Genomic DNA, 13795 nt, shown 5'->3' with positions numbered 1-13795 from the left:
TTATGTTCCATCCCGACTCTTCCTTGTCCCATTGCCCCTGGGTCATCAGCTCCTGGCAGTGGGCTCCCCACCCTCGTAGGCTCACATCTGTGGTGAGAAAGATCCAGATCGGTGGGAACAGTCTTACTCCCTTGCTCAGATGGTCTTCCTGTAACCACCATTGGAGCTAGGTCCAAACCTCTGCCGGTAGCTGGAGGCGAACGGAGTAGTTCTGGGACATCGGATTCCATCGTGACAGTGGGAAACATTGTAATGGGTGCATGTGGTCCTTTGCCCATGGGACGACTTCTAGGGTTGATGTCATGAAACCGAGGACTTGGAGGTAGTCCTTGGAGCGAGCATAGTTCCACAGTTTTCGCAACTGGTCCATCAGTTTCCTTCTCCTTGTAGGAAGAAGAACGACCTTATCTTGTTTGGTGTCGAAATGGACTCCCAAGTACTCTAGCGATTGGGAGGGCTGTAAGGCAGCTTTTGGCTGTGTTGACGACCAACCCTAGATTCTGCAGTAGATTCTTGACTCTGGTGGTTCCTGGTAACTTTCCTCTGGAGATTTTGCCCTGATCAGCCAATCATCCAGATACGGATGTACGAGAATTCCTTCTTTCCTCAATGTTGCCGCCACTATCACCATGATTTTGGTGAATGTCCGAGGAGCAGTAGCTAGTCCAAAGGGTTGCGCCCGGAACTGGTAATGATGGTCCAGTATCGCAAAGCGTAGGAAGTGCTAATGGTCGTGGTGGACCGCGATGTGCAGATAGGCTTCAGATAGATCCAGTTAAGTCAGGAATTCTCCCGATTGTACTGCCCTTATGACTGAGCGTAGGGTTTCCATGTGGAAGTGCAGTACCTTCAGGTAGCGATTGACGGTCTTGAGGTCTAGGATGGGCCAGAACGTTCCGTCCTTCTTGGGGACTATAAAATAGATGGAATAGTGACCAGTATTTTGTTGGTGCGTGGGCGCTGAGGTTATCGCCTTTAGGTTGAGTAGTTTTGTCAGTGTGGTTTCCACTGCTGACCTCTTGGAGAGGGAGTGGCACGGTGATCTCACACATTTGTCTGGAGGGATGCTGTGGAAGTCTAGATAGTATCCCTCTCAAATGATAAGGACCCACTTGTCCGACGTTATCTCAACCCATCTTTGGTAGAAGAGGGTAAGTCTGTCCCCTATGGCTTCTTCCTGTGGATGGGTCTATTGATTCTCATTGTGGGTTGCCGCCAGGGCCTGTACCTGAGCCGGCTCCCCTCTTGTTGTGCCTGTTCCGAAAGGACTGGGCCCTGCCTGCGGGGCGAGGTGCTTGGTATGGTTTTTATACAGTCTAAAAACACTGGGCTCCTCTGCCCTTGGTTCTTCGGGGAGAGGAGCGCTGAGTTCTTTTGTTCCTGTCCTCCGGTAACCGAGGGACTGGGGATTCAACACATTTGTTGGCTAAATTCTCCAGTTCGCTTCCGAACAAGAGGGATCCTTTAAAAGGCATTCTCGTGAGTTTCGTCTTGGAGATCGTGTCGGCTGACCAATTTCAGAGCCATAGTTTGCCTTCTGGCTGCCACTATGGATGAGACGCCCGTGGCTGAGGTCGCATCCATGAGGAAAGATATCGCCGGTTCTAATGTTTTGGTGGAAGTGGTTGCATCCCTGGAGAGGAGCAAGCAGGCACGTGTCACCACAGCGCAACAGGAGGCGATTTGCAAGGTCAGTGCTGTGACATCAAATGACTGTTTAGGGGGAGAGCCGAGGAGAAGAGAGAGAAGGGCTCAAACCAGCTTACCATCTGCCACACGAGTGCGTTTCCCGATAACATCGCTGAGAACAGCTGGGAGACTCGGCATGAGAGAAATCTGGGACTGACGTCATAGGCAAGCGACTGACTATAAGAGCAGGCGCCAGAGTTTGAATTCTGGGGAGAGCCGAGGAGAGGAGAGAGAAGGGCTCAAACCAGCTTACCATCTGCCACACGAGTGCGTTTCCCGATAACATCGCTGAGAACAGCTGGGAGACTCGGCGTGAGAGAAATCTGGGACTGACGGTCATAGGCAAGCGACTGCCTATAAGAGCGGGCGCCAGAGTTTGAATTCTGGGGAGAGCCGAGGAGAGGAGAGAGAAGGGCTCAAACCAGTTTACCATCTGCCACACGAGTGCGTTTCCCGATAACATCGCTGAGAACAGCTGGGAGACTCGGCGTGAGAGAAATCTGGGACTGACGTCATAGGCAAGCGACTGCCTATAAGAGCGGGCGCCAGAGTTTGAATTCTGGGGAGAGCCGAGGAGAGGAGAGAGAAGGGCTCAAACCAGCTTACCATCTGCCACACGAGTGCGTTTCCCGATAACATCGCTGAGAACAGCTGGGAGACTCGGCGTGAGAGAAATCTGGGACTGACGTCATTGGCAAGCGACTGCCTATAAGAGCGGGCGCCAGAGTTTGAATTCTGGGGAGAGCCGAGGAGAGGAGAGAGAAGGGCTCAAACCAGTTTACCATCTGCCACACGAGTGCGTTTCCCGATAACATCGCTGAGAACAGCTGGGAGACTCGGCGTGAGAGAAATCTGGGACTGACGTCATAGGCAAGCGACTGCCTATAAGAGCGGGCGCCAGAGTTTGAATTCTGGGGAGAGCCGAGGAGAGGAGAGAGAAGGGCTCAAACCAGCTTACCATCTGCCACACGAGTGCGTTTCCCGATACATCGCTGAGAACAGCTGGGAGACTCGGCGTGAGAGAAATCTGGGACTGACGTCATAGGCAAGCGACTGCCTATAAGAGCGGGCGCCAGAGTTTGAATTCTGGGGAGAGCCGAGGAGAGGAGAGAGAAGGGCTCAAACCAGCTTACCATCTGCCACACGAGTGCGTTTCCCGATAACATCGCTGAGAACAGCTGGGAGACTCGGCTTGAGAGAAATCTGGGACTGACGTCATAGGCAAGCGACTGCCTATAAGAACGGGCTTCCTGCGGCGCATCTCGCCGCCGGCGCGCCTCCTAAGCCGCGCGCTCCAAAGGGGCGCCGGCTTTGTCCGGATAAGTTCGGTAAGCTGGGGGATACTACTGGTGAAACGGGAGAGGGTGTTATATTTGTTGATTAAATTGGGCGCTCCCCAGTTGGGTGTATGGGGAGGAAGAGAAAATTGAAGAACTTTCCTGTTTCCCCAGTAGTAACTAGAGGCCCCATGGACAACCATGTCACTAGACGGGTTGAAACGCCAACAGGGGATGATTCAGAGGAGCATTATTCTGCCTCTCTGAGCCCCGGCAATGGTCAGGTATTTCCACCTCAACCGACGGTATCATTACCAATATCTTTGGAAATGGCGAAATCAAGCACCTCAAAAGATAGTGAGGTAGGCTTGGGAAACGCCAATATGGCTTTAGGAGCTTCGACTCCTATAGATAATCTATCATTATCATTGTCAGGAGAGTTGTTGAGGCCAGAAGAGTGGCCCACGACTCCCCCAGACAATGTAACGTTGGTAGATATATGGAAAATGATTTCGTCAGTAAATGCAAACATCCACCAAATGAAATTATCTTTACCAATGATTGTAAATGAAAATAAGTTGAAACTTGAAGATCAGGGAAAGAAAATAATAGGTGTGGAACAAGAGTTGGGAAAATTGACAACAAAGGTTAAAACATTACAGGATACCGAGACTATCCATATAAAAGATAGCTTCGCTATCCATAGAAATATGGAACATTTAGAGAATATGATACAATATAAAAACTTGAGATTGGTCAACTTCCCACAGACTAGACTCCTCTCACCTAAGGAAATGTTCCTAAAATATCTTAGAGAAATAATGCAGTACGAGGTTAAAGATATTCCACAAATTTCTAAGATCTTTTATTTTTCCAGTAAAGTGAGTAAAGATAATAGAGAGGTGTTAGAGGGGCAGGTGGATGACTCAACAATTGGAGTCTCCACCTTTCTGGAGGAATCCATTGACATAATTAATAAGAGATCAACATTGTTTGTATCCTTACAATTGGAATCTGAGAAAGATAAAGTATTTAGAGATTTTTTTAGGTTTAAGGATTTGAACTTTTGTGGTCAACCCATACAAATGTTCCATGATGTTTCCAGGGTTACCCAAATGAAGAGAAAGCATTTCTTATCCTTAAAAACTAGATTACTAGCTTTGGGGGCTACCTTTTTCTTAAAGTACCCATCTTCATGTTTTGTAACATATCAAGGAAATAAGTTTACTTTTAATGATCCGATGCATTTGGAGACGTTTTTGCAGGATAAGACCAATGTTGAAGGAAATAATAAGGCCGAATAAAAGTAGGGATTCTCTCTTATCGAATCTTTGTTAATATGTTGAAAATTTGTTATCTCTCCCCCTATTATGGATTTAGTAATTACAGATATGAAATGTTTTGTGTATACATTTTGGAAATTATGATCTGTATATTGCAATCTATATATTTTGTTTAAATGGATTTTTAAATGAAATTCAATAAAAAATTTAAATTGAAAAAAAAAAATGACTGTTTAAGGATGGATTCCTGATGTCTGTCCTGAACATCCCTGAGTGCAGCTCCTCCTTCGACTGGGATGGTAGTATGCTTTGAGATCGCGCAGACCATGGCGTCCACTTTTGGGAACCCTAGGAGCTCTTTGGTCGTAGGTTTCAGGGGGTATAGGGCTTCTAGGGCCCGTCTTCCTTCGAAGCTGGCCTCAGGGGCATTCCCATTCCAGGTTAATCAGTTGTTGTACGGCCTGCAGCATTGGAAAATAGCATGAGACCTGATGGAGACCGACCAGAACTGGGTTCGTCTTTGGCTCCGCTGTGGAACTTGCGCCAGGGATGGCCAGCGTCATCAGGCTCAGACACACGAGATCTGGCAGCTCATCTTTGGAGAAGAACTGCATCATAGTTCGGTATGGTTCCATCCCTGGAGGAATTTCCCCTTCCTCCAGGGAGTCAGGCTCTTCCCCCGAGGTGTGTGTCCCCTAGGGGGAGGCTTTTGCCCGGCTGGGGCACATCTCGGGGGGGGGGGGGGGGGCTGAGAAGGGCTTGGAAGGTTTTGCGCTTCTGGTGGAGACTGTGGCTGTGTCACAGGCGGCACCGATTGTGCCTGGACAAAGGTTTGTAGCCCTTTGAAGAATTCCACCCAGGAAAAGGTCCCTGGGTCCATATAGAATCCAGTGGAGTTTCCCCAAGAAGCCCATCTGAGGAGGGACTGGGTCGGAGATACAGAGGTCCGGGGTACTATCGTTGGTGGGGCCGGATTCCTCTACTGGCTGGAAGGGGCCTTGCTTCGGTTCCTCCTGAGTATCTTCACACTGCAGGCATAGGGCAGAAGCCACTTCGGGTTGCGCAGCTCTCAGGTGGCAGGCTGGGCAGAGGGCTTGTCCCTTGGCTTTCCTGACCGGCAATGCCATGATTTGTGCACTTGGAGTGGCTCAAAACTCATCTGTGCGCTTAGGTGCGCGCGCCGGGAGACTTAGTTGTGCACTCCAGGTGCGCCAACGATGTGCGTACAGGCCGCTATTTGTGCACTTAGTGGGGATGCGTGCGTCGCTGTGTGCACAGGCCTATCTGTGCGCCCAGCACAGATGCGCACACGAGTCCTTTGTGCGCATGGCTCAGTTATGCGAACAATACGGCGATCTAGGGGGGGAAATGGTGCAGACGACCACGCAGGCAAGATGGCTAGACCTCTCCCGGTACGAGGGTCCACACTCGTGTGTGGACCCTCGCAAAGGATCGGTGGTCTAGCCCAGACGGGGCTGCTCAACCCGATTTAACAGACGTCGGAAGGACGATCTGTGCAGCTATCCGAGCCTCGGAGATCGGAGACTTTAAAAAAGTTTTCTACCTTACCTTGTCTCGGCGCTTCCCGGTCTCATGCCAGGCGGTCTCTGGCTGCAGGGGGAGAGGGAAAATTATTTCACCGCCGCGCTCGGTATCGCACCCGCTGCCTCTCAGCCACTCTGGGGGCTAAGTCCACGCTGGGAACCAGCTACCAGACCGAAGCTTGCCTCTGAGGGATCTCGGAAATCACCTCAGGAATTCTCGACTGGGGGAGGGCTTGTCTTGTAGAGGTGAGATTTATTTCTTCTTTGGTTTGAATTTTCTCACACTGTGCAAGTGTGTGTAGTGTCCCTAACTGCTTAGGAGACGTAGAAATACTGAAGAGCTAAGCTTCCTGCACAGGTATATGTAGGCTGACATCAGATTGAAATCAGACTCCGTCTCCCAACTGCTATCAGGAGTACATTATACCCATTGGTGCTGAGTCCATCTGCTACACACTAGGAAAGTGTGTTTTTGCAGTTTATTGCATAGAACCTTCAGCATGCATTGTAGCACGCATCTGTGTGGATATTTGTTTTGTGTGGATTTTCTGCACTTATCTCATTTGTAAGCCATCCCCTTATTACATATCCCATGGAAGCTCCTGCTTTTGCAGTGCATACTAAAAAAATATGCACTGAAAAATGGCACCTATTTCACTGCAGGTCTTATTACATAGATTAATAGGATCTGTGAGTCGATGCATCTGCCAGTAAAGGGAATATGGTTGTTAAGTCGAGACTTCTCTCAAAGCTCACAATTTTATGTGTCTACAAAAACCTGAGACTTGTTCTTCTACTTCCTGTCATTTGTAATTTTACTTTACTAATTTTTAATTTTTTCCTCTCTTATTTTAATCATTATCAGGCCAATTCAATAAAGATCCCAGGAGAATGGGCGCTCCGTGTTGAATGCCCTCTCTCCCGCCGCACTTCCAGCCCCCTCTCCTGGGCGTGCGATCCTATATTTAAATGAGGGGTCATGCTAAAAGGAGGCGCTAGGGACAATTACGCGCCCCTAGCGCTTCCTTGGCCCAGGAGAGATGGGCTCTGTCAGCAGGATCAGGAAACAGATGCTCAATTTTAAGAGCGTCTGTTTTCCGAACCCGCTCATGTTGATCGGTTAGGAAAATGGACGCCTGTAAAATTGAGCACCCGTTCTCCTAACCGGACGGCACTTTTTTTTTTACACATTTTTGGTTCCTCCAACTTAATATCGCTAGGATATTAAGTCGGAGGGTATACAGAAAAGCAGTATTTTCTAGGGATGTGAATCGTTTTAGGACGATTAAAATTATCGTCCGATAATTTTAATATCGTCTTAAACCGTTATGGAACACAATACAATAGAGATTCTAACGATTTATCGTTATAAATCGTTAGAATCGTGAGCCGGCACACTAAAACCCCCTAAAACCCACCCCCGACCCTTTAAATTAAATCCCCCACCCTCCCGAACCCCCCCCCCCAATGACTTAAATAACCTGCGGGTCCAGCGGCGGTCCGGAACGGCAGCGGTCCGGAACGGGCTCCTGCTACTGAATCTTGTTGTCTTCAGCCGGCGCCATTTTCCAAAATGGCGCCGAAAAATGGCGGCGGCCATAGACGAACACGACTGGACGGCAGGAGGTCCTTCCGGACCCCCGCTGGACTTTTGGCAAGTCTTGTGGGGGTCAGGAGGCCCCCCCCAAGCTGGCCAAAAGTTCCTGGAGGTCCAGCGGGGGTCAGGGAGCGATTTCCCGCCGCGAATCGTTTTCGTACGGAAAATGGCGCCGGCAGGAGATCGACTGCAGGAGGTCGTTCAGCGAGGGTTCCGGCGCCTCGCTGAACGACCTCCTGCAGTCGATCTCCTGCCGGCGCCATTTTCCGTACGAAAACGATTCGCGGCGGGAAATCGCTCCCTGACCCCCGCTGGACCTCCAGGAACTTTTGGCCAGCTTGGGGGGGGGCCTCCTGACCCCCACAAGACTTGCCAAAAGTCCAGCGGGGGTCCTGAAGGACCTCCTGCCGTCCAATCGTGTTCGTCTATGGCCGCCGCCATTTTTCGGCGCCATTTTGGAAAATGGCGCCGGCTGAAGACAACAAGATTCAGTAGCAGGAGCCCGTTCCGGACCGCCGCTGGACCCGCAGGTTATTTAAGTCATTTGGGGGGGGGTTCGGGAGGGTGGGGGATTTAATTTAAAGGGTCGGGGGTGGGTTTTAGGGGGTTTTAATGTGCCGGTTTTGCGATTTTACGTTTTTTTTATTTTTCACGATATTTTACCCCCCCAAACGGCAACAATACGATTCCCTCCCCCTCCCAGCCGAAATTGATCGTTAAGACGATCGAGGACACGATTCACATCCCTAGTATTTTCTGCTTTTCTGTACACTTTTCCAGGCTGTTCATAAATTAGTTGGGGGAAGCTGGTGATCTGTAGAAAGTGGGGCAGGAGAAGAGGGGGAGCACAATAGAGAAAGAGAAGCTGGGAAAAAGTGGAAGAGAGATGAATTGGAGACAGAGGGATAGGAGTGTGGGGTAAAAAAGTGGGAGATAGAGAGAAGGATGGGGGAGGAAGGTGAGTGCTCAGTGAAAGGACCAAAGCTGGTGGCTGAGGACTGAAGGGCAAGAGCAAAGACTGCTATTAGTAACTTAACAGTAAATTTTCAACAGTTTTAGCCTGCACAATCTCAACTGATTTTTCAAACATGAAATACCTCTGTGTAGTGTGTTTGAATATCAGCTTGTGATGCAGATAAAAGTATGTGCGTACCTTAGAACAGCGGCTCTCAACAGCGGTTCTCAACCGGTGTGTCGCGACACACTAGTGTGTTGCCAAGCACCGGCTGCTGTGTTGCGTGCTCCCGGTCTCTCCCGCTGCTCTTTCTTCCCTGCTGCCGTTGCCGCCGGACTATCAACACGTTCAAGCCCAGTGGGAACGGCAGCAGTGCTAAAAAAAGCTGTGGCACTTGTGGCTGGGCCTTTTCTTCTTCCCGCGCCTGCCCCCCCCCGTGACCCGGAACAGGAAGTGATACGCAGTGCGCGGGAAGGAGAAAGAGCAGTGCCGCGTGATAAAGTAGCAGCGGCGGCTGCAGCATCGGCCCCCGAGCAATTGAAGCAGACGGTAATCGGGAAAGGAGAGAGCAGCTTGAGCCTCCCACGGCCGATGGGATTCTTCTTTCTTGGCTTGTGGGGGCTGGAGGAGGAGGCTGCTGCAGCTACCAGTTGTGCTCGGGGAGGGGCGGGGAAGAGGAAGTGAGTGAGAGAAAGAAGCAGCCAGCCTGCGTGTGATTGAGAGCATGTGTGTGAGTGAGAGAAACTGGTCAGAGAGCTGATATGTCTGTATATGTGAGAGACAATGAAAGTGACTGCTCAAGGAGATGACTGATGTGTATGTGAGAGTGTGAGACATTAGTCAGGGAGGTGACGTGTGTGAGTGTGTAACAGAGAGAAAGTGATTATGGGAATGAGAAGCCTGTGCATGTGAAGAGAGTGAGCAACCTGGGTGTGTGTGAGACACAGCATGGGAGTGAGAAGCCTGTATATCTGAAAGAACATGGGAGTGGGAAGCCTGTGTGTGTGTATGCATGAGAGAGATCAGGTGACTGGTGTGTGTGTGTGTGAGAGAAAGAAAGTGATTATGGGAATGAGAAGCCTGTGCATGTGGAGAGAACAAGCATGGGAGTGAGAGACTGGTGAGTGTGTGTGAGACAGAGAAAGTGATTATGAGAGTGAGAAGCCCGTATATGTAAGTAGAACACGGGAGTGGGAAGCCTGTGTGTGTGTATGGCATGAGAGAAACTTTTCAGGAAGGTGACTGGTGTGTGTGTCAAAGACTGTTTGGGAGATGATTGGTGTGTAAGAGACAGAAACTGGTCATGGGGGCATGACTGGTATGGGGTGTGTGTGTGAGAGACATGGGCATTAAGGAAGAGGACCATGAGTATAGAGCTTAGCCTCTACTGCTGCTTCTGCTGTGTGCTACGGCCTGCATGGAAGAGGAGTAGGAGAGCTGCTGGAGGAGAGTAAGTAAAGGTGGCTTTTTAAGTTTATTTTTCTCGATTGACTGCCATTTTAATTATTTAATATTATGTGATGTGTCTGCTTTTTTTGAAATATTTTATTGGTGTTTGGAGAATTTTTAATAGTTTTTATGAGTTTTTAATTGTTGGATGTTATTCTGTTCACAGCTGTTTAGAAACATTTATTCTGCTTATTAGTATAGTTTTACAATTATTTCTGTGTGGGGATCTATAGCTGCTTGCTAGTTCTGTTTTCCTAATAAGAGGTGTATTGGTTTTTAGGGCCTGATTTAATATTTATAGTGTTGCCTTTTCATAGATAGGGTTGCTCCTGTTTGAGTGTATTCCATAATACAGGTGTAACTGTGTGCGGATTAGTTTAAGTGCATTACTACAGATCCTGGGAGTATGTTAGGTCGGTTCTGTGTCTGTTACCGAGATGAGATATTTTACTAGCATGTAAGAGTTTTATCAGTCTTATTTGTTGTGTTTTCTCAAGAGGATATGCATTGGTGGTAAACTGCTGTCTTTTCATAAGTAGGGCTATTGAGCCTGGAAGTAGAAGGAGTTTGAGTTGCTGTTACTGAGATGACACCAGAACATCTTTTTTGTAGGGTGAATTGTATGGGGAATGTCATAATTCTGCTTTACATCCATTATTGTGGGTCAGGGGGGTTCCCGTGGATGAAACTGTACTTTTACATCTAGCCCCGTGACGATCATGGGTCAGTGCGTCACGCATGTGAGAACCATCTGTCAGGCGTGGTCCCGACAGAAAAAAGGTTGAGAACCACTGCCTTAGAATGTTAAGGAATTGCCATGCTGGGTCAGACCAAGGGTCCATCAAGCCCAGCATCCTGTTGACTGACAACATAAACTACCAATTTAAGTTGTGTTCCATTACATGCATTTTTTTTTTAAACACAAATATGCCTGCAAGGCTTGCAAACATCTCTGAAATGTCCCTATGAGTGCCTCTTTCAATGCAGACAAAAGTACACTTTATGAAAATATATATGTACGCTCAGATGGCTCAATATGCATGTATGGAAATTCAACCAGTGTATCGGTGTAAGTTACTTTACATGTAAATTCCATGTGAGCATTTGAAAATGTAACACTTTATATGCTCTTGAGTTAAAGAAATACCAAATATGTTAAGAGGAGAGGCTGAAGGATCTAAATATGTATACCCTAGAAGAAAAGAGGTACAAGGGAGATATGATAATTGAAAGGTTTAATGATGCATGAACTTCAAACCTTTTCCTTTGGAAAGGAACCAGAACTGGGGGGGGGGAGAAGTCATAAAATGATCAAGTGGAATGACTCAGATCATCAGGAAATATTTCTTCACAGAAATATCCACCCTGGTGGATGCCTGGAATGCCCTTCTGGAGAAGGTGATGAAGACAAAACAGTCAAAGTATTCAAAGGGCAATGGATAAACACTATGGATCCCTAAAGGATGAAAATGAAGAAAAGAATGCATAGGGTTACCTGCAAGGTGCAGCAGCACTTACTACTCTTAACAGAAGGCAAAGGGATTACTACCTTTAACCAATAAACCTTGATGCTCTTGAAGCAATCACATTGTGCTCTGCTTCGACGGTGGGGGGGAGAATTGGATTCAGACAACAAAGGCAGGCCCCGACTTTTACAGTCTGGAGTGGCAGTTACTACCCTCAACAGAAGGCATGGGATTACTACCCTTAACCAATACACCTTGATGCTTTAGACGCAACATTGCTCTCCGTTTCGAAGGTGGGGGAGGGGGGGAAACTGGATTCAGACAACAACCAATGCAGGCCCCAACTTTTATAGTCTTGGGTACTAATACGTAGACAGACATAAGGGAAAAAGCAAAAGACATCAAAAGCAGCATTGTCTGCATTTTCATGAAGGCTCCTTGCCCAGTAAAAATGTTGCTAGCAGTAATTTTTTGTGTGTTTGACAGTTGTTTGGTTTTGATTGCAAATATTACTACCGTTATCAAATGGTTTGGGGATAACTGCACAGAGCGGCAGCTACTACCCTTAAGAGAAACATGGGATAACCTGTTGGGCAGACTGGATGGACCATTTGGTCTTTTTCTGCCGTCATTACTATGTTAAAACCTGATGTGAATGGCAGCGTTCTCTTTCAATTTAATCTTCATTTTTGGAGGAATGCTAATGAGTTATGAAGGTGTCAACTGAGTTTGGAAATAAAATCCAGGTTACTTTTTCAGGAAGAGACAACAGCACTGTGGGATTGTTGTTAGGTACAAGGGGAGGAGGGGAAAGAAAAGGGCTGGTGAAGAAAAATAGGATGTTGAGCACCAAAGGAATGGAGTACAGTTTTGTGAACACAGACATTTATTAATTACAAAATTCAATTTCTTTTGAATTTTGCTTGATGCAGTTTTGTATATCCACTTGTTGCTATACAATGAATACACTACAAGTTTGTATGTTTTAATACATCAGAATAAAATGATTATTGAAAATATCATTTATCTTAAGTGTTTATGTAGTCTTTTGAAGATTGGGCTAGGGATCTCCCTTTCCATGGGTTACTTGGCCTAGTTTTGGACTACCTGGGCTCCAAACCCTTTTAAAAATCTGGCAACACTGCCTTTCAGAAGGTTCAGGAACAACTCTGCGCAGCAGTTTTAGAGTTTAAAAAAATGACTTACTGAAAAGATTTTCGTTTCCTATCGGGGACACAATATTAATAGCAATAGCATTTTTGTGTAGACCTTGAAGTAATTTGTAAGCAACTTTCCCCAGCCATATTAAAAAAGAAGCCACAAACTACGCTGTCGGCCATCAAGCTGGTCTGTGGTAATTTATACACGGACATCCCTCGCCACAATCATAATTCGTTCTACGATAATTAGTGAGATTATTCTACACAAGGCTACTCCCAGAGGTACATAAAAATTGCAGGGGCAGCTTACCTTAAACTTCAGCATTTAAACCAATAGAGTAGGCGCGCTAAAGGTTTTCTGCCAAGTACAGTAGAAACACTGTTCAGAACAGAAAGGGGCCAGTTTTACACTCACAAAGTCTTCTAGTCTCATTTAACGCAAACCTGGTAACAGGGACAGCTTCCTTCACCCGATCGTCCAGCCTGTAGGAGTAAGACACAACGCTGCTGACAGGACAGACCAAGACCGCCATCCGGGAACACAGAACCTCACTTTAGAATGGCGGCTTTAGGCCCAGCTCCTACTCGCTGCCCAGATCTTTGACGCCTTCTTAGGCCAGAACCTTAGAGTCGGAGGATGTCGCTCTTCACCTTTGCCTCATATCCGGAGCCTGTGACCTCTCTACCTAACACAAGGCTGCTCTCGCGGCCTCTTCTAAATCTCTTTACTCGCCCGCAGCCAGTCAAGCACTCTCCCTGTCTCTCCTTAACCCAGCGGCAAGTATATCTACCCAGTACAGCTCTCCCCTTCTCCGCGCGGCCTGCATCAGCCGCAGGCGACTCTTTCCCCTTACCTTATGGATTCTCTTCAGCGCCATGGTATGCGGTAGCCAGGTAGGAAGGGCTCTGTGTATGAAACAAAGATTAAAGAGGAAACACTGTCGCGCAGATCAATGTATTCCTACAACACAGAGCCTACTGTCAAAGCTGAATCCGTTCGCCGTCACCTTGTAGCACTTCCCACACCGTAACCCTCCGGCAAACCAACTCTCTGCGCCGGGTTCTCAGAGAAAGAGAAGCCGCCGGGACCGCTGTGCGCATGCGCCACACAACTTCGCTGCACAGATCCCTCCGCGGTTCGCACGCAAACGCAACCTCTCGTGAACCCGTTCCAATGCCATGAGCAATACAATATCCGCGCACGCGACTCCAAAACGAAAAAAAAACTTCGATGGCGCGCCCTATGATGACCTTCTTATAGCTAAAAGCGTGTCCGGGACATGTTTGTTTCCGTAGCGCGAGAAGAGTTGGTTTGGTCTTCTGCTGGTTGATCTGAACAGTTGGAAAAAGACTATATGTCTCAAAATTAACTCAA

General features: G+C 47.8%; 1 protein-coding gene across 6 annotated transcripts in view; it reads right to left on the bottom strand.

The window, feature by feature from the left end:
• The window catches only part of UBE2D2 (ubiquitin conjugating enzyme E2 D2), a 590974-nt gene extending 577425 nt beyond the window's left edge, over window positions 1-13549 (bottom strand). For 2 of the 6 annotated variants that reach the window (XM_029583546.1, XM_029583547.1), the window contains exons 1-2: window positions 13275-13549; window positions 12865-12903 (exon numbers count right to left, since the gene is read on the bottom strand). In XM_029583546.1, coding sequence (XP_029439406.1) covers window positions 12865-12903; window positions 13275-13298 — 63 coding nt within the window. In that variant the 5' untranslated portion in view covers window positions 13299-13549. The remainder of the gene's footprint in view (window positions 1-12864; window positions 12904-13274) is intronic. The other 4 variants (XM_029583549.1, XM_029583548.1, XM_029583544.1 and 1 more) reach the window with 3 other exon arrangements.
• Between the last annotated feature and the right edge of the window lie 246 nt (window positions 13550-13795).

This window comes from Rhinatrema bivittatum, chromosome 18 (assembly GCF_901001135.1).
Source record: "Rhinatrema bivittatum chromosome 18, aRhiBiv1.1, whole genome shotgun sequence".
NCBI classification, from domain to species: domain Eukaryota; kingdom Metazoa; phylum Chordata; class Amphibia; order Gymnophiona; family Rhinatrematidae; genus Rhinatrema; species Rhinatrema bivittatum.
Note: the sequence above shows the minus strand (reverse complement) of the source record. Positions and strands in the feature narration are given on the sequence as shown.